This window comes from Emydura macquarii, unplaced genomic scaffold (assembly GCF_026122565.2).
Source record: "Emydura macquarii macquarii isolate MOO-44397 ecotype Brisbane River unplaced genomic scaffold, CSIRO-AGI_Emac_v2 contig_480, whole genome shotgun sequence".
Taxonomy (NCBI): Eukaryota; Metazoa; Chordata; order Testudines; family Chelidae; genus Emydura; species Emydura macquarii.
Window position 1 is genome coordinate 6,329,649 of NW_027130617.1, and position 18,197 is coordinate 6,347,845.

The 18,197-nt window shown below is 42.1% G+C and overlaps 1 protein-coding gene across 4 annotated transcripts in view; it reads right to left on the minus strand.

Moving 5' to 3' along the window:
- Positions 1-11,455: 11,455 nt before the first annotated feature.
- Positions 11,456-18,197, minus strand: part of LOC137146753 (putative ferric-chelate reductase 1) — a 33,412-nt gene continuing 26,670 nt past the window's right edge. For 2 of the 4 annotated variants that reach the window (XM_067538239.1, XM_067538242.1), the window contains 4 exons: positions 16,540-16,598; positions 13,983-14,126; positions 13,863-13,888; positions 11,456-12,807 (listed from right to left, as the gene is read on the minus strand). In XM_067538239.1, the coding sequence (XP_067394340.1) occupies positions 12,718-12,807; positions 13,863-13,888; positions 13,983-14,126; positions 16,540-16,598 (319 nt within the window). In that variant the 3' untranslated portion in view covers positions 11,456-12,717. Of the gene's footprint in view, positions 12,808-13,862; positions 13,889-13,982; positions 14,127-15,966; positions 16,092-16,539; positions 16,599-18,197 lie in introns of those variants that run through there. The other 2 variants (XM_067538240.1, XM_067538241.1) reach the window with 2 other exon arrangements.

The window sequence follows — 18,197 nt, forward strand, 5'->3', positions numbered from 1 at the left end:
ATAGAGGCATTCCAGGGTCCCCAATACGGCCACTGCCAAGGTCCCTGGGCCCACCCCGCGGCCTGCAGGGAAGGCTGATGGAGCCGCACCGCCCTAGTGTCACCAGAGCCCCCCGTGCGTCGCTTATGTCGCCGACGCGTGGAGCGGTCCGATGAGGACGACGTGGACCGGTGCCGACGTCTGCGGTGCCGGCGATGAGAGGAGGACGGGGACGACGACGACGACGCACCCGACCTGCCCCTGCGGCGAGAGGACTTGCGATGCCGCTTGCCCCCTCGAGACCGAGAGCGGTGCCGACGATGGTGACGCTGAAGGGAGTCCAGCCGTCCCGAGGTCGGTGCCGGTGCCATCACCGGTGCCGGTTGCAACGGTGCCATCATCGGTGCAGGCTGCAACGGTGCCGGAGCCGGCAACAGTGCCGAAGCAGGCGTCGGTGCCGGGATCGGCGGTGCCGCCAGATGTGAGTCGCTGCCTCTCGAAACGACCGACAGTGACCTCGATCGGTGCCGGGACGGGCTCCGCACCGTAGATCGTGAGCCCGAATCCCGGTCCCCGCTCGAATCGGAGCTGGATCTGCGGCTCCGGCGACGGACTCGGGACCGCCCACGGTGCCGCGGTGCCGAGTCGCTCGACGACCTAGAGTCGGAGCTCGGAGGGGAGCCGACGCTCTCCACCCTCCGTGACCGTCTGGCAGGAGACTTAGATTGGGAGCGTCTCCAACCACCGGGACCACCCAGCGCGGGTTTGCCCCGAGACGCGGGTCCCTTGTCCCTCGGCCGAGGGGGGACGGAGGCGTGGGCAAGGCCATGAGGGCTCGTGCCGCAGTAAACGCCTCCGGCGTCGACGGCCCTTGCAGGTGCACTCCCCCACTACCAGGAGTCGGGGGAGGCAGCCCGCGTGGAGACCCCGGTGCCGGAGTAATCTCAACGGCGCTTGGCTGGGGCGTCTCCGTACTTCCTCCACCCTGCGCGGGCCGGAGGGAGATCTTGGGTGCGGCCGAAGGCCGTGCCGTCTTCTTGGCCACCCTAGAGGCCCGCGGCGGTGCCGAAAGCGGTGCCGGTGGGGGGGCGCTCCGCACCGACGACACACTCGGTGCCGACGGAGACCGGGACGGCTCGGAAGCTGGACGGAGCGCCGACTCCATTAGAATCGCCTTTAGCCTCGCGTCTCGTTCTTTCTGGGTCCGAGGCTTAAAGGATTTACAAATCTTACATTTGTCTTGACGGTGTTCTTCTCCAAGGCACCGGAGACAGCGGTCATGCGGGTCACTAATAGGAAAGGCTTTAGTACACAAGACACAGTTCTTAAAGCCTGTGGACCCCGGCATGACGCCCAGCAAAAGAGGACCCCGTCCGGGGTTCTAACTTGTCACTACAACTACAAACTAACGAACTCTATAACTACTACTATAACAAGAAATGTTGAAAACAGTCAAACAACTAGGGAATGAGCTACTTGCACACAGCAAGAGGCGATAGTTCCAGTAACCGTCACAGGCGGAAAGAAGGAACTGGGGACCCGCGCAGCCAGCAGCGCCCTTTATACCGCGACATGAGCGCGGCACTCCAGGGGGCGCCTGAGCTGGCCATGCGGGGCTTGCTAGGGAAAAAGTTCCGGGAATCTGTGCACGGGGCGCGCACACACCTACATTGGAATGCATATGAGCAATCACTCGAAGAGAGAACTGGAAACATAAGAGACAAGAATGACTGAAGAACTGAGTAAACCATAAATATAATGTAAATTAGTACTTTATGTTATTCTTTATGTAAGAGAAACATTCCAGCGTTGGCATGCTAATATGTTTATTTAACAAAAAATGATAGCTTCTGGAAAGGGCCAATTCATAAATGGAGGTTTCTAGAACAAGTCTAATTACTACAGTATTCTGATTATTTTGCGTAGGGATAGTTAAACCTCTCTTTCTAGTTTTGGTATCCTCAAGGAAAAAGTTGTAAGTGGGACACACTGATTTATAGGACTGGAAAAAACAGAAAAAAAAGACTTATTTACTTTAATTCTCTCAAAAACATGACAGAGATATTAAGTGTCTAGAGAGACTGTTTAGTCTCTGCGTTAAAGCAGTTTTCTTCTGACATGCTGGGTATAAAGTTAGGGATGGGAAAAACATCAACAATTCATCACCTAATTAAAGTCATCGCTTGTTTTGAAGAGAGAGACAAGGTAGGTGAAGTAATAACTTTTACTAGACCATCTTCTGTTGGTGGAAGGCACAAGCTTTCGAGCTAACACAGAGCTCTTCTGGTCTGGTGAAAGAAACAGTATTTGAGCTAAATGCAAGCTGGGACAGATCATTAAGCAGAAGGTGTAACAGTAGTTGGAGGTAGTCACTTGAAATTAAGTGGGAAATTGGGGGTTAGATGTTATGCATAAACTCCAATTGCGCACTTCATTTCAAGTGTGTTACCCCTTCTGCTTAACAATCGGACTCAACTCGTATTTAGCTCCGCATCCTTCCCCAGAGCTTTGTGTACCTTGAAAGCTTGTACTTTCCACCAACTAAAGATGGTCCACCCACCCTGTCTCTCTCATGTCCTGGGACCAACAGAGCTATGACGACACTGTAAATTGCTTATTTTAGTATGCCATGACTTGGAGAAATCTCACCCATTGTTGACTTTTGCTTCCTCTTAAGGGTGTAGAGAGAGAAATTCATAAAATTTTTAACGTTCCAAAATGCAAACATTTTTCAAGTTCCACCCATCCCTAGAGTAGGTGCAGAAGAGCTTAAGCCATCTCTTGGTCTTTAATAAAAAGCTGCTGTTGATCACTATATGAAAAAAGAAATTATGTCAACTACATCCCAAAGTTGATTTACACAAGAATAAGACTTTGACTATAGGGCTGGTTGAAAAATTTCCACCTAAATTATTTTTTAATAGAACAATTTTTTTTAAACTGAAAGTGTCTGCTTTCTCCAGAGAATTTCAACTTTTTGTTGAAAAAATGAAAACTATCAATTCTTTTGGCAAAAACTGAAAACTTTCAGGCCCAAATTTTTGGTTTTTAGCCATAAAGATTCAGTTTTTCAACAAGATAAAAATGTTTGCAAAAAAACCCACGCATTTTCCAGTCAGCTCTATTCATGAACAACCAACACATCAAGTTAAAATAAACTAATGGACTGAGGCAATGAGACACTCCATGTATTAAGTTGATTGGGCTGTTTATCTTATAGCAATTTAGGTTAAGGCTAGTCAGACTCCCTGTCTAATAACATATTTAATCAAAGAGTATTCACCAGTTACCTTGAGGTAAGACAAATTAATCCTTGCCAACATGCAGACTTGAAACAATAGCTGATTTGGAAGATACTTCTTACTCTGCTTCTTTCTCTAGCTTCCTTCTCATTCCAATTTTCAGACACTTATGAGACACACTCACTGCTCTCCTATGTTTAAGATTGTAATTCCCCTTGCTCTTACCCTCTTGCAGTTATTAGGCCATTTTCTGACTATCAAACGACACTGATCAATAAAAGTAGAATAATGCAGGAAGCATAAAATGCATATTGTACAGGTGTGATGGGGTGCATAACCTCCATACCAGGGAACAAAAGAGTTAAAAAGCAGCTCTGGCCTCAGAAGGCCCCGCCCAGCCACATCTGCCGGGCATGCTCACCCGACCCAGCCCAGCCAGGGTGAGCAGAGCAAGGGAGCAGTCTTGTGCTGGGAGAGAGGTCTTGCGGAGAGACGGACCTTGGAGCAGACCCTGCTGCAGCAGCCACCAAAGGCCCCTGTGGAGACTAGGAAAAGGGGACCGCAATTGAAGACAAAGATCCTCCAGATCACTGTCAGTGAGAACTGCCCTGTGAGTCTATAAGCTGCCCCTTGCTGTGACTTTGGAGGGGGCTGAGAATGTAATAGAAAGTGACCCAGGAAGCAGGCCTGGTGGCTTCTGCCCCCCCAGGCTACATCTCCGACTGGCCACTCACAGGGCCCTGGGTTAGAACCTGGAGGAACAGGGAAGGCCCAGGTTCCCCTACTGCTGGTCACAGACGCTGACCACTGGGCAACATGGCTGGGGGTGGACATCAAATCCCTGACAAGAAGTCACAATTCTGGGAGTAAAACTCCCCCACAAAATGATACCCCTTTGACATTCTTACTCAGATTTCTGGGCTTGATTTTCCCAGCCATATTGCTAAATCAAATTTTAATAACTCTTGAACTCAGACCTCAGTTAACTAATGTTTTAGCCTGTGCTCTTGATCTCAGCTAGGGCAATCCAGTACAGTAGGTATTATCCATCTCCTAATTCTTCTTTTTTTTTTTACTATGATTACCACAGGTTGCAATCAGTGTGGTTGCATATGGACATTAGTATAACAGAGATCTTGGAGAACAGATGAGCTCTTAGAAGTGATTTGAAGGAAGAGAGGAATGGAGCTTGGTAAATGTTGGTGTTCTAAGTGCAGAGGGCATCGTGGAGGAAACCGTGGAGTCAGAAGTGGGTGGATGAGACAAGGGAGAAGCTTGGGTGGAGTGCAGAAAGTGGGAGGAGGGAAGAGGTCTAGGAAGAAATTAGGTCAGATGTGTAGGCAGAATAGAGTTACACAGAGGTTTGAGCAATGGCTAGAAGCGTAAGCTGAACACTTCCTCAACCATAACATCTCTAATATGACCTTTCCTTCCAAGAGCCCTAATCCAGGCTCTTCTCCTCTCTCCTCCATCTTGAATACTGTAAGCTCTTCATTTCTGGCCTGCCTGCTACTCACTTCACCCCCTTCAAATCCATGCAAAATGCAGCAGCTAAGATCAGCTTCCTTGCCAATTGCATCAACCCCCAGCTACATAGATCCCACTGGATCTATTTCCCCCCACCCACACCACTGTATCACGTTCAAGCGTCTTGTCCTTGCATTCAAGGTCCTTTAAATCTCCACTCCTCCCAATGTGCCCACTCTTGACTCTGACTGCATCACAACCAATGCCAGCTTTGACCACCTCTCCCACAGCTCTCTTCATGCCTCCTTCCTCAACCCTCACAACCCTCTCCTCCCTTACACCCCTCCCCAAGACACACTTCTCTTATCATTCCTACACGAAATCCACAGGAAAATGTTGGAGAGACTTGTGCATGGGGTGCAAATGTACACACTTTTATATAAATGTAAACATTCTCTGTGAGGGCTCTGAGATTCTGGAACAAACTACCTCCCTTGTTCTGCAATAGGCTGAATGTGGTGACCTTCTGATAGGGTTTTTGGAGATGGTTGAGGGTGTGTGCACCAGAAGGATGAATGGGCAAAAGGAAGTTTCTGTAGGTGTCTGGCTGTCTGGGTTCCTATCAGAATTATTATTTTAATGACACTAGGATTTAATTGCATCATATAATTAATGAATGTGTTTGGGCATCTTGTGTCTTAGGCATCTTTCTATCATTTTAAATCTAAATAAATAAAATATGACATTTGTCTTCTCAAACTGTAAGCGCTTTGGACAAAGACCATATCTACCTGCATTTTTGCACAAGAGGGTACCAATCCTGCTTGGGACTTCTGGTCATTACTCAAATACAAGTACATTAATAATAATGCAGAGAAAGGGGAAAGAACTGCAGAAGATTCAAGAGAGTGGTGGCACAGAAAGGAGTACCCTCAGAGTGATATGGTGGAATGGTGATCCACCACAGCGAGCTATATCTTCATGAGTATTGCCCTTCACAATTCTTAAGACATTTTCAAGATGAGTTTGAGCTCTTTTCTTTACCAAGATGAAAAAACAAACTTCTTTGTAGACCGGGAGCTCCTTAAGCATGGGCTGTGCCTTCCTCTCTGTTTCAAAGCACTGAACAAACTGGGAGTGCTACTGGAAGTAAAATAGTAAACCACAATAAAAATTAACTGCATAGTACATATTATTTTGTCCTGGTAATTGTCTAGAGTGTTCTGTGGTCCTTGGATAACCAGTCCCTTCTCTTCTCTTCTTCAATTATAGTCTAGGCTCAATAAGGTCTCAATAATATTTTCACAGTAACAAGATCTGTTTTTTAATTTATATTGCACAGTGATGGAAACAAAGTGCAATAGTAGATACACGTACCCTTGAATGTTGAGAAGGCTTGGATCCAGTTCCAAACTTCTCAGCTTGGCCGCTCCTCTGGTATTGTATCCCTTTGTTTATGTAGGACAATAATCAGTGGGCCTTTCTTTTAATCAGCCATGAATGCATCTCTAGGGTATGTCTTGTTTCATTCAGTTTCAGAAGGAGTAGTTTTTGCTTTCACAAAGCCTTGCTGAGATTGGGAGGTGAAGTGCGAGTACCCAGGGTGATGCTTAGATTTACCCCCACTTGGGGTTAGCAGCCAGAATTGCACTGGTAGGAGCTGGCATAACCCAGGGAGTGAACTGAACCCATTTTATAAACATAAAAATAAACAATTACGTTAAAGCAACTTTCCTAAAGCTAGAACATCAAAGCAGAACTTTTCATTCCTCTTCAATTAACTGCCAGCACAAGTACAGATTTAATCTACCAGGGTGAGTGTCTATTTGTATTTATGTACACCTGCCTGTGGGTTTTGTTTAAATCTGGTGTAGTCTCTCTGGGGCAAATATTGTATCGATGATGGGCTATTACCTAATACTTTAAAGCTTGTCTTTGGTAACTTATAGGCCAGTTGTTTATCTGTCCTCTAAAATTTGTATGCTTCATTGAATATGGTATTTATCTTCTAAAATGTGTAACCTTATTGACATGATACAATGGTAGTCCTTAAAATCATACCATATTTACCTTACTTATGTAGATAAGATCATCTCTATATCTGCAGGATTCCTTTGTACTTTCCTATGCTAACTTTTGGAAACACCAAATTCTCTGAATTCTGAGGATATTTAACGGATAATACCAGACTAGTTATCTAAAACAACTAGCAGGTTTTAAAGGGCCACGGACATATAAAATGGTCATCCTTGTCGCTCCTTCCATTTAATCCTCACCTTGTCTGGTGCTATCACTTACAATGTAACATCTAACCTTGGAGTGTAAACTTTTTGGGGTAGGGACCATGTATGTCTGTGAAGCACAACACATCCTAATAAGATATAATAAATAATGATAGTCATGGAATGAAAAATAGGAAGCAGGAAAGAAGCAAATGGCAGATGTGCTGAATAATTACTTTATATCAGTCTTTCCTAATAGGAGTTAGAGTGAGGAGCTAATCACATCCAGGTACAGATAACTAGCCATTTGGATTTTCAGTGGGGAGTTGCCATGACTACGCCCAAAGTGTATTAAGCATCCTTTTAAAACTTGGCTAACAAGACAGGATCAGCAGGCCCTTAAAGTGAAGCTTTACTTTGCTTCTACTGAAGTTTTGTGTCACTCTGAGGACTTGTCTATGGCTCATTGTCTGCACTAGAAGTGTGTAAATTCTAGTGTCCCCTAGTGTATTGTGCACCAATTGGCCTGTGTGGACCCTTCTGGCATGCACTAAAAGTTCCCTGGTAAGCATTAGTGTAGTCCCATTTCAAGTAGCACTGCAGTAACACATACTAGGGAAATTTTATTGTTAACCTCCTTAGAATGCAGCAACCACCACTAACCTGGTAGGTTTGACCTGCTGCATTCCACAGGTAATAATTCCTCTCTCTCCTCCACTGTTTAGCCAGAGGAGAGGGAGGAGGAGAGAAGAGGAGGAGATGGCTGGGTGCTGTTACTGTACTCAGCACAGGAAAGGTCAGCCCAGTTGCAGATTCCTATTGGAAGAATGAAGACAGAAGCAGCAGATGTTGATAACTATTGAGTGGGGGAGTAAAAAGCTCTCCATAGGGGACAGGAAGAGAAAGCAGGAGGGAGAAATTTGAAAGCCCAGTTATAGGGTCCCCATGCTGTAAGAGTTGTACATACAGCCCTCACATGATGTTTGTATGAGCTGCACATGACAAAGAGATGATAAAGACATCAACTGGCATAATTAATTGCGTCCTATGACACGCTTGACCCTGTAGTCCCATGTTTTAGAGTGAACTCTGGCATTCTCAGAAGTGTTACTCAATGTACTAAATTAAAGCAAGATTTCCTTCCATTTTCTGATTAATACTTGTAGACTCAGTGCTCACCTCAATGCTATTTGTTGCTTCCTTCCCCAGAGGAAGTGTGGCTTTTCTAAAGCTATTCAGTGGTCCCTATATGTATTGATATAGGTGTGACAGATATTGCAACTCTGCAATATCTTTGGGGAGTGTATTATATTAACTTTATGAATGGTTTATGTATCACTGTGGGCCAGGGATTCCATGCAACTCCAGTGGGGAGAATTACCACAGTGCTGTAGCAACCAAAAACAGTGGGGGATGATTAAGGTGAATCAATTAGGTTGTAAAGAGGTACACACACACCCCGAGAAGGCTTGCATATACTGGTTTTAATTGGGCATTTCAGAGGCCAACAGAAAAAGAAAGGGCTTTTGATATAAAAAGGCTGGAGTTAAACTGACTCAGGACTTTCTTTCTGATCCAGCAAATGGACAGTACCTTCTGTTGAAGGGGGACCCCAACTCCTGTGGAAGGGTTGGAAAGACTTTGGCCAACTAGGGCCCCATAAGACTGATGGTTGACTCTTGCTATGTTGAATGGGAGTTTAAATCTGTTTATAGTTTTTTTAAAATGTTTTCTCTGTAATTTCTTACCATAAGAATAAATGTGCTTACTTAGAAATAACTGGGTGGTAAATCCTGACTGCTGGTAATACACTGGTCATAGTCTTTAGAGATAGAAAGCAATGTACAGGCACTAGCTGTAAGGCAGACTGGCTTGCTGGGGATACCGCAGTGTAAGGCAGGACGCTATGCAGCCTTAAAATCCACCAGTCAGAAGTGAATTGGACAAGGGTCCCCACCCAGAGACAGGTCATGGCTGAAAGTTGATGGGCATTTGTGGAGTGGACCATAGAAGAGGGGGGATACACATGCAGTTTCCCTAAGACTATGACAGTAGGCACCTTAGAAATGCTAATAATACAAATAAAATAATCACTGTCTCATTTTCATGGGTGGAAGATGGAACTTCATAATGGGTCTGTTCTTTAGGGAGGAGAGAAATAAGTGATGTTCAGACACAGGATATTTCCTATTTTAAAAAAAAACCAATAATATGAACACAAGTTCTATTCATCCTGCACAAAGATGGCAAACAGCTGCAAATCTGCACACAGGCTGGTCTACTTTCTAATCCAGTCGAAACACCTATACCCCAGCCCTTCATCAGCAGCTTCACACTCTGATTCAGCGTTTGGGTCCTGTTTCCAACATTTTTGAGCCTATGTCTTACTTGTCTGTATCTCAACCACCACCAAATACACACACACTAAGGAAACCATTGTGAGTCTGGCCTAGCACTTAATGTGCACATATAGCTATGGATGAGTTGAGTGAGTTGGTTCTCCTGTGTCAGTGCTGGTTCACCTGGGGTCCTCTTGCTGACAACAAAGGACCCATGTCAATCTTTAAGGCACAAGACTTTTCCTCCTGAATTTCCTACTGTTTCGATGACTAGTGGACTTGCACTAGTGTAAACAAGATGCTGCCATTATACCATCATATCATCTAATGCCATTCAGCACAGGTCTAGATAACACGGTTAAAGTTCTGACAGCCACAGGTGACATACCAGGGCTCCCGTGAAGGAAGCCCAATCAGTGGTAGCAAAAGTGGGGATTGTTATGGCAAGAAATGTAGCATAGGCAAAGCCATACAACACAAAGGCTATTGCACATATTTTTGCTAATAGGTTTGGCCATTAATACAAGTAACAAGCATTCCACCCTGAATGACCCTCTTGATGACTGCTGTGGCCAGCTCATCTTGATTCTGAGGTAAACTTGTGAAACCCTTTCATGGATAACTTCATACCAACTATTCATCTAATACACTAAGTCAATGGCTCTCAAACGCTCATGTGACCTATACTATATTTATGGACACTGCCCCTCCCTTTCACGACTATGTAATGTAACCACAGCAATTGCTTATACGGAAAGATAGTAATAGGGAAATAATTAATGTATCTTTTAATTAGCGTTAGTAGCTGGAAACAAGTTGGAGAGCTAATGCCAAAGTGACCAGCTGGTTATCTGGGAACCACCAAGTAGTATGATGTTGACCCCCTGTGGTTCACAGACCACAGTTTGGGAACCACTGCAATAACTCAGGAAAATTCATTTCATTACCACATTTGCCATAATAATATAATAGTATTCTTTGCACAGCCTATACCTAAGGATGGATCAGCACTTTTATTATATTTCCCTTTATTTTCAAAGGATCAAACATCAGTGACTTACACAATCTGGACCATGATTAGGTGTGGCTCAGGATGGGTTATTGCAACCACTCATTCAAACAGAGTGCCACAACTGGATGGAAAAAAAAAACCCAGCAGCTATAACTGTAGCCGTAAGCCTGAGATGAGGGGCATCTATACACTGTAAATGTAGGCCAGATTACTGGATGTGTAGAAAAATCATGATTTTTACTTCTCCCAAAGCAGTAACAGAGTTCTCAAAAGAAAAAAATGAATATAATTCAGTGTTTCATGTAAGAAAGAAGTGGGTGAGAATGTGCACATCCCATAATTTAGCATTCCTGAGAGTTCAACTTTGGGATCAGTTGCATTCATTCAGTTTTGGGTTAGTGGAAAGGCATTTTACCACTTGGATTTTAGACCTCTCTTGTCTTCATAGTTCTATCCTTTTCCCGTGATTGTAGGTGTAAAGCAACATCATTTGGGATCATTTTAAAATTCATGTTTCGTTGGCAAGGAACTTAGAAGTAGGGTATTTTTGTTTTTGAAGAACTACACATTATAAAATTGTTCAGTAGATATTTGGATACAATCAAGAACTTATTATTTAGCTAAAAAAGTAATACAGTGGTAAAGACAGACAAGGTGGGTGTGGTAATATCCTTTATTAGCTTCTTCAGGTACTTACACAGAGCCCTGTGTAAGCTCAAAAGCTCATCTCTCTCACCAACAGAAGTTGGTCCAATAAAAGATATTACCTCACCCACCTTGTCTCTCTAATATTCTGGGACCAACATGGCTACAACAACACTGCATAATACAGTGATAATGCTTTATTATCTCAACAGTGACAAAAGGGATAATACATTATTGTGTATTATCTGCAAGCCTATAAATGCCATCCTATAAATGCCATAAAGCTGCAATCCTATAAATGCCATAAAGTCGTTTTTCTTTCAAAGGTTTATAGAATGGTTCTTCTAAGTCTATAATATGTTGTGTCATTCTTTTGATAACTGTTTTTAATATCTTAATTGTTATAAATATATTTCACCAAAAATTCAAAAGTATCCAGCCTGGGCTAAATCCCATTGAAGTTCAGTGGAACCATTCAGATGAGGCAGGCAAGCAGAATTTGAGCCCTATATACATCCCATCCAGTAGATGATTACAAAATATGGTTGTACACAGCTGAAGGTTATGGACTAGTTAGCCTGTCTTGAGGTCTGCTTTATTATTCGTCATATGTACATTGCATTAGAAAAACCATAATAAAGTATAATTTATTTTAAAAAATCTTATATAGAAAACATTGTGGGTTCTGGGACCTTCTATTATTTTCAGAACACAGCTGCATTTTAAAGTTTCATTATGTAAACACATGTTCCTATTTGCAGTCTAAAAGAAATAAAGTTCTGAACATATGAAAACAGGGCACGATAACAGAAATAGGTTATCTACAGGTCTGATCCTTCACCATGGGGGTCAGAGGGAGTTTTTTGGTTGACATCAATGGGAGCAGAAACCTGCAATACACTTTGTAAAGCAGTAGTTGGGACTACGTCTACACGGGAGCTGAAAGGTATAAATTCCAGCTCGAGGAGACATAGCCAAGGTAGCATGGATTGAGCTTCAATTGAACTTGCATGCCAAAAAAAGAAGAATGGCCACCATGACATGAGGATGGCATGGGCTAGCTGCCCTGAGTAGGATATTGTCCAAGCCCATATGTATGTACTCAGGGTGGCTAGCTTGTTCTGCTGCTCATACCGCCATGGCGACACTTCTGGTTTGTTTTTTTTTAATGCTAGCTCAATCAGTGCTAGCGCAGGTATATCTCCTTGGGTTGGAATTACACCTTCCCACTCCTGTGTAGACAGACTCTGTGGCCCTGTGGATCTTGCACTGAGAACCTTGCAGATGGACCCCTGAGCCTACTCTGATCCTCACTGAAATCCTGAAGTCAATAAGATTCTGGGTGGGCACAAGATTTGCCTGTGCGATTCTCGTGCAGGAATGAAGCCTAAATTAGTCACATGAAAATCAGGTCCTTAACTTTCCCTTCTCGACACAAACAAATCCTCTTTTGTTAAAGATAGAAACATTGACAAAGGTTAGAAAGAAGTGTAATAAAAAACGACTCAACATCTAGTATTTATATATTGCCTTCTTACCTTTCACATACCAGAAATAATTATCTGCATTGTACTATACAGGGTATAACATCTCCAATACATATTTGATGGAATCTCACTTATTAAAAATTTTCAATTTTTGTGTAGAAAATGATTAATGTCAATTAGAGAACCTAAAATACTATTTATAAACAAAAAAATTTAAAAGCTTGCTACAATTTCTAATCAGTGTTCATTATTTCTTTGTATTTATGCTAGAAGAGTCTCAAAATAGGAATAATCTTCATTCCTCCAAGATAAATCCCGTCAATTTTAGGATTTTCCAATTCCCACAAGCAGTGCTATTAAAAATGCCAGGTTTCCACATGTATAGATTAAAAATAAAACCATTTCATTTTTTATCTAGAAAGAAGAAAAACATTAAAAAAGAAGTTATTCAAAGAAAACAAACGGATATTCTATGTGTACATCAGTTTTAGTAACAGCCCAAGTACATACTAAGAAGCTTTGAAAGTGGTACCAGTTTTCTATCTATTGATAATGAAATAGAATTAGTATACGTGTCATATGCACTTGGCAACACTAGAAGGAATTTAGAGTAGCCATTCTGGAGAAGACTGAGAAAAGAGTAGAGTGGAAACTGTGTGTCTAATTGAAAATGCATGTGGGTTTAAGTAACCGGAATGTAATTATCCAAATTAGGATTTGACCAGGGTAATGGGGTTAGGATGTTGGCTACACTTGCAAAAAGTTTCAGGGAATGTTTTGGGAACACATCTATTTGCCTCTCATCTGAAAGAGAGCACCTCCAGCAACAGTGTCCCCTCCTCTCAGCACTGCCACCAATTGAAAACTCAACCCAAAGAGAAAGCTAAGGGGTGATCTGATCACAATCTATAAGTACCTACGTGGGGAGAAGATTTCTGATAGCAGAGGGCTCTTTAGTCTAACAGACAAGGTATAACAAGAGCCAATGACTGAAAGTTAAAGCTAGACACATTTAGCCTGAGAATAAGGTGCAAATTTGTAACAGTGATCCTAATTAATCAATTGAACAATTTACCAAGGGCTGTGAAGGATTCTGCATCACTTGATGTCTTTAAATCAAGATGGGAAGTCTTTCTACTATAAGCACTAGTGCAACCAGCTATTAAAGGCCTGATGCAGGAGGCTAGATTAGGTGATCTTAATTAGTCCCTTAAAAATACCTTAATTAGTCACTTAAAAATCCCATAATTTAATCTCATAATTAGTCCCTTAAAAATTCATCTTCCTGCAGCTCCCAGGATTTTGTGTTTGTGTTTGCCCTCTGGGTACTGACTCAACTGTACTCCAGTTTACTCAAGAGATCTGACAAGATTACATTCCAAAGTGATTTAGAATATATTTTCAAAGGTATGAAAAATAAATAATTTTACATCTTATTAATGTTTTAAAATGTGTAATGTCAATATTACCTTCCTCTGTGGATCTTCAGACTTCTCTGAAAAATATAACCAAGAAAATTATGAGTCTTCATTTTATTTTTTGCCTTTGCTAAAATAAACAAATATTTCTTCATATGAATTGTGGCTGACCTTTACCTTTCTTTTTCAACCAAGCATTTGCATCAAGTGTAACGAAAACTAATGCCTCCCATCCTACAAATCCTCCCATAGTTTTGACCATCCATTGGCTGGGAGAGGAGTCAAGCATCTGCAGTCCCAGAAATATGGCAGCAACTAAAGAGAAGATCAACAAAATAAAGCAACACACACCATTGATCACTCTTGATTCCATTCACAATTTCAATAGACATTTTCATTTTTTAGTGTGTGTTTGTTTAATCTGAAAATATTACTCAGAAGATTGGAAAGCAGCATTAATAATGGTGATGTAATCCACTAGTAGGTGTGCTTTGCAGATCCTCCTCTGTGCCCAGTCTACAAAGGGTATGAATCTGGTATAGCTCAAGCTATAGAAACTCCTGCCCCCCATTTAATTCCCTGTGTGTCAGCCAGGTGATACACTGTAAAAGCAGATAGTTAGCTCCTGACTTCAGTGCTTTGATCCTATGGAGACTGGTGAGGGTAGGATAAGTGAATGCCACAGGTGGAGTCTCAGTGGCAGGGCAATGCACTTGGAAAAAAGAGAGAGGCGCTGATGGGAGTCTCTTCTTCATTAGGGCTCTGATTCTGGAAAGCACTTAAGCACGTGTTTAGGTCCCAATCAAGCCTTTACACTTAAGTATATGCTTAGGGTGGTCTTCAGCAAGCGCTTAAGGCTGGATAGCAGAGGGGCTGGGGATTCTGTTCTCCTCCTCTGCTCCCTTCTTCTTCCTTCGTAGCACATGAGCAGCAGCAACAGCAGTGGGAGCAGCAGTAGCTGGAGTTCCCAGCCAGAGCCATCGGCAGTAGAGGTGGCTCCTCTCTTAGGCTGTGTATGCCAGTCCAGCATGGCACTTTTGCCTTGACTGTTTGGAGGTGGTGCCACCAGCATTGCTGATGTCAGCAGAAAACAAATGCTGACTGGCTTGGGAAGCAGAACCAGAGTGATGAGGAGAGGAACAAAAATGGAAACTGGCCAAAAAGAAATGCTGTCCCAGCCAGCCTGCACTCACCATCCTTGTCCATGTGTTTGGGTGCCTAGAGCACTTGCAGTTATGTTCAAGCCCCCTAAGTGCTCTGGGTGCAGCATGTGGAGCCAGGGCATGGGGAAAAGGCCTTTCAGAAATGCCCAGAGGCCCCCTGCCACACACTGATAATAATGACTCTTCTATCCACAGTTCATGGCACTCCCTAGCATTCCTGACTTCCAGTAATGGCCCTGTGAGGATGATGTATATTGGTTATTGTTAAAGAAGTAACCACTTCCATATTTAAAAGCATCCAAATGTTCCTGTTTCATGCCAGTGCAATATCTGGTAAAACACTAATTCAATTAATGTTCTAAAAATGCTTTAAGGTGTTATAGTTTCTTTACTTGTGCTGTCTGTTTTATGTTTAAAAATTCATGACTCAGGTTGAATCAGTGCATTGTTACCTGTACTTCAAAATATAATTAAGGCTAATAAAATAGAAACAGCTAAGAATTAACTTTAGATGACAAGAGAACCCATGTTAATTATAAGTCATAATTATAATAATCATCATATTTTGCACTATTACGGCACTTTACTTCAGACCTTTCAATGCTGATTAAGTTTAAATATTTGTGAGTTAAGGGCTTGATACAGTAACCATTACCTTTCAATTGACCTCAGTGGACTCTGAATCAGGCTCTTTGTAATATTTTAAGCAATTTGCAATGGGGCAACTGAGGATAGAGAAATTAAGACACTTGTGGAAGGGAACACAGCAAATTGGTGGGAGCACTGGGAATAGAACACAGGAATTCTGACTAATGGAAAATGTTGGGGTTTTTTTTGCCCTCCTGTGGAAAATGTCAACGTAAATGAAAAAAATTGTTTTAGTTGAAATCTGCCACTAATAGTTTTGGCCGATTGGTGAAAAACTGAAAACTGGCTGAAAACCACAATAGTTTAATTTGGAAATTCACACTTCACTGAAGTTATAGTTTGAGTTCTTCATGACTCCTGGGTCAGATTGCATCTCCCATGATGCACCAAACACTCTCGTCTTGGTATATCTTTGGAGTTCCATAGTTGTGGTGTGCCATGGGAGATGTAGTCAAGCTGGGGAGCCTAGCTGAAAGAGGAAAATAGGACATGAGATAACTGAACGACAACTGTGGTAGCATTTGTCAATTGAATTATTTCAGTTTTTAGCCAAAACTGACAACTGAAAACTTTCAAAATATTTCAAATAATTTTTTTTTTCTTGGGAAGCAGTTTTCACAAAAAAGGTATTTTAATTTAAAAAAAAAAAAAACCTAATAAAACAAAACAAAACACACCCCAATTTTCTGTCAAGCACAGTTTTGATGAAAATTTTTCAACCAGTCCTAATCTTAACTTCCAGTCCTGCTCTAGACTAGACTCCTGCCTCCTTTGGAAAATTGATCAATAGGATGAATAATATTAAAAATGGAATAGTAAACTCAGTTCACTAGCTCTGGTTGGAATATCTGGGCTTGCCAAAGGGGAATCTGTAGTAGTTATAAGTGCATTATTTAAATATTAAAACACCAACTTACTGGCCAGGACCTTTATGACCAAAGCATTTAGAGCATGAAACCAGTTAAAAATGAATCTCCTGTGGGTACAAAAGAAAAATGTGTTAAATATTATTGTTCTTTTACATGACAGCAGTGTGATGTAGTAAAATTTTACTTCACAATGAAAAACACAGACAGTACAGTGAATAATATGCCAGACTAGTTTTCAAAATTCCTAAGAGATAACAAACCCCTCGGGGAAATACTATAGGTTCTTAAGGGGATTAGATATCATTATATTATTTTTCAAGTGAAAGCCATGAAAGAAATGGCAGATGGGTCACATAGGAGGGATTTTCTTATAGAGAATTGCAAAAGGCGCCTCTCATTGAAAAAAAAAAAAAGGTTTTGCAGTCAGTTACTGAATGCTTGCTGTGCTGTACATAAGTAGCCGTCTTTTCAGAATCCTCTCACTTTCTCCCATTTTTTGCAGCTTCCTCCTGCTGCCCTCCACCCCCTCCAAGACACACACACACATGCACTCTCTCTCTCTCTCTCTTTCCTCCCCCTCAACCTTCTAAGAACCCTCCTCCCCCATAGAATAACTACTGCAGGTCACTTGTGCTGTTCTCCCAAAGATTTTCCGTCTGCTGCCTTACAATCTGATTCCAAATTATAGTTCTTATCTGATAGGTACTGATAGAGAATATCCAGGGTCTGATAAATCCATCACATATTACTTGTCATGACCCTAAAACTTCCCAAGACTCATTGTTCTCTCAAGTGAATGAAAAAAATGTTAACACCCCCAAGGAGGAGGTCTGAATATGGAATTTCAATTATGTCTGAATATGGAATTTTGGTTCTGACTCATCTGTAACAGAAACATGTACTAAGCAAGAGTGGGGAGTAGTAAGAGACCCAATGTAATGAAATGGGATGTCAATATTTTGTAAGTGAAAATACAAGACTTGAAGAATCTGAGCTATCATTTGAACTTGTGGTTTGAAGAGGTGTGAAGGAGCCAGTCAACACACTTGAGTCTAAACCTTTTACGGATAACAAATATATTGTTGCAGATCCTAAAACTGAGGGCTTACGGAGCTCTTACGTCTAAATGAAAACTAATGTGACCTTATATCCAAAGGTAAGTAGATACACTAATGACTACTTCAGCTGCAACCCATTAGCATTGCTTAAAATGATGATTTCAAAATCTTAGGTAAGCTGCTTTCTTAACATCTAGAAGAAGTCATCAGTCATGCAATAGTTTGTTAATTCTGAATGGGTTGCATTTATCAGAGGAAAGCTTTGAGCAGATCATATGCACAAGCTTGTCAAAGTATTTATCTTGGTCTAGTGAGAGGCCACTGTAGCAGCACTCTGGCTTTAGGGGTTATGTTGCCACTGTTCTTACCTGGTTATATAGAAGGCTAAGGGAAAGTCAGATCCACCTTAATCCCCTGCTTGCTCCTGCTCAGATTGATACTCTGGCTATATGGGGGAGAATTGGGAGGGTCTCCCGATATTGATAAGCAAATGGGCATGGAGGAATGGAAAGGTACACTGAATGGGAGAAGCCGCACTCACCAGAGAGTATGTTGGAGAGGAAGTTCATCCTTAAATAGGGGGGAAGTATCTTACTGCCACCACACAGACCATCGGCTGAGCAGGGAAGGAATTTTTTTATTGGGTTT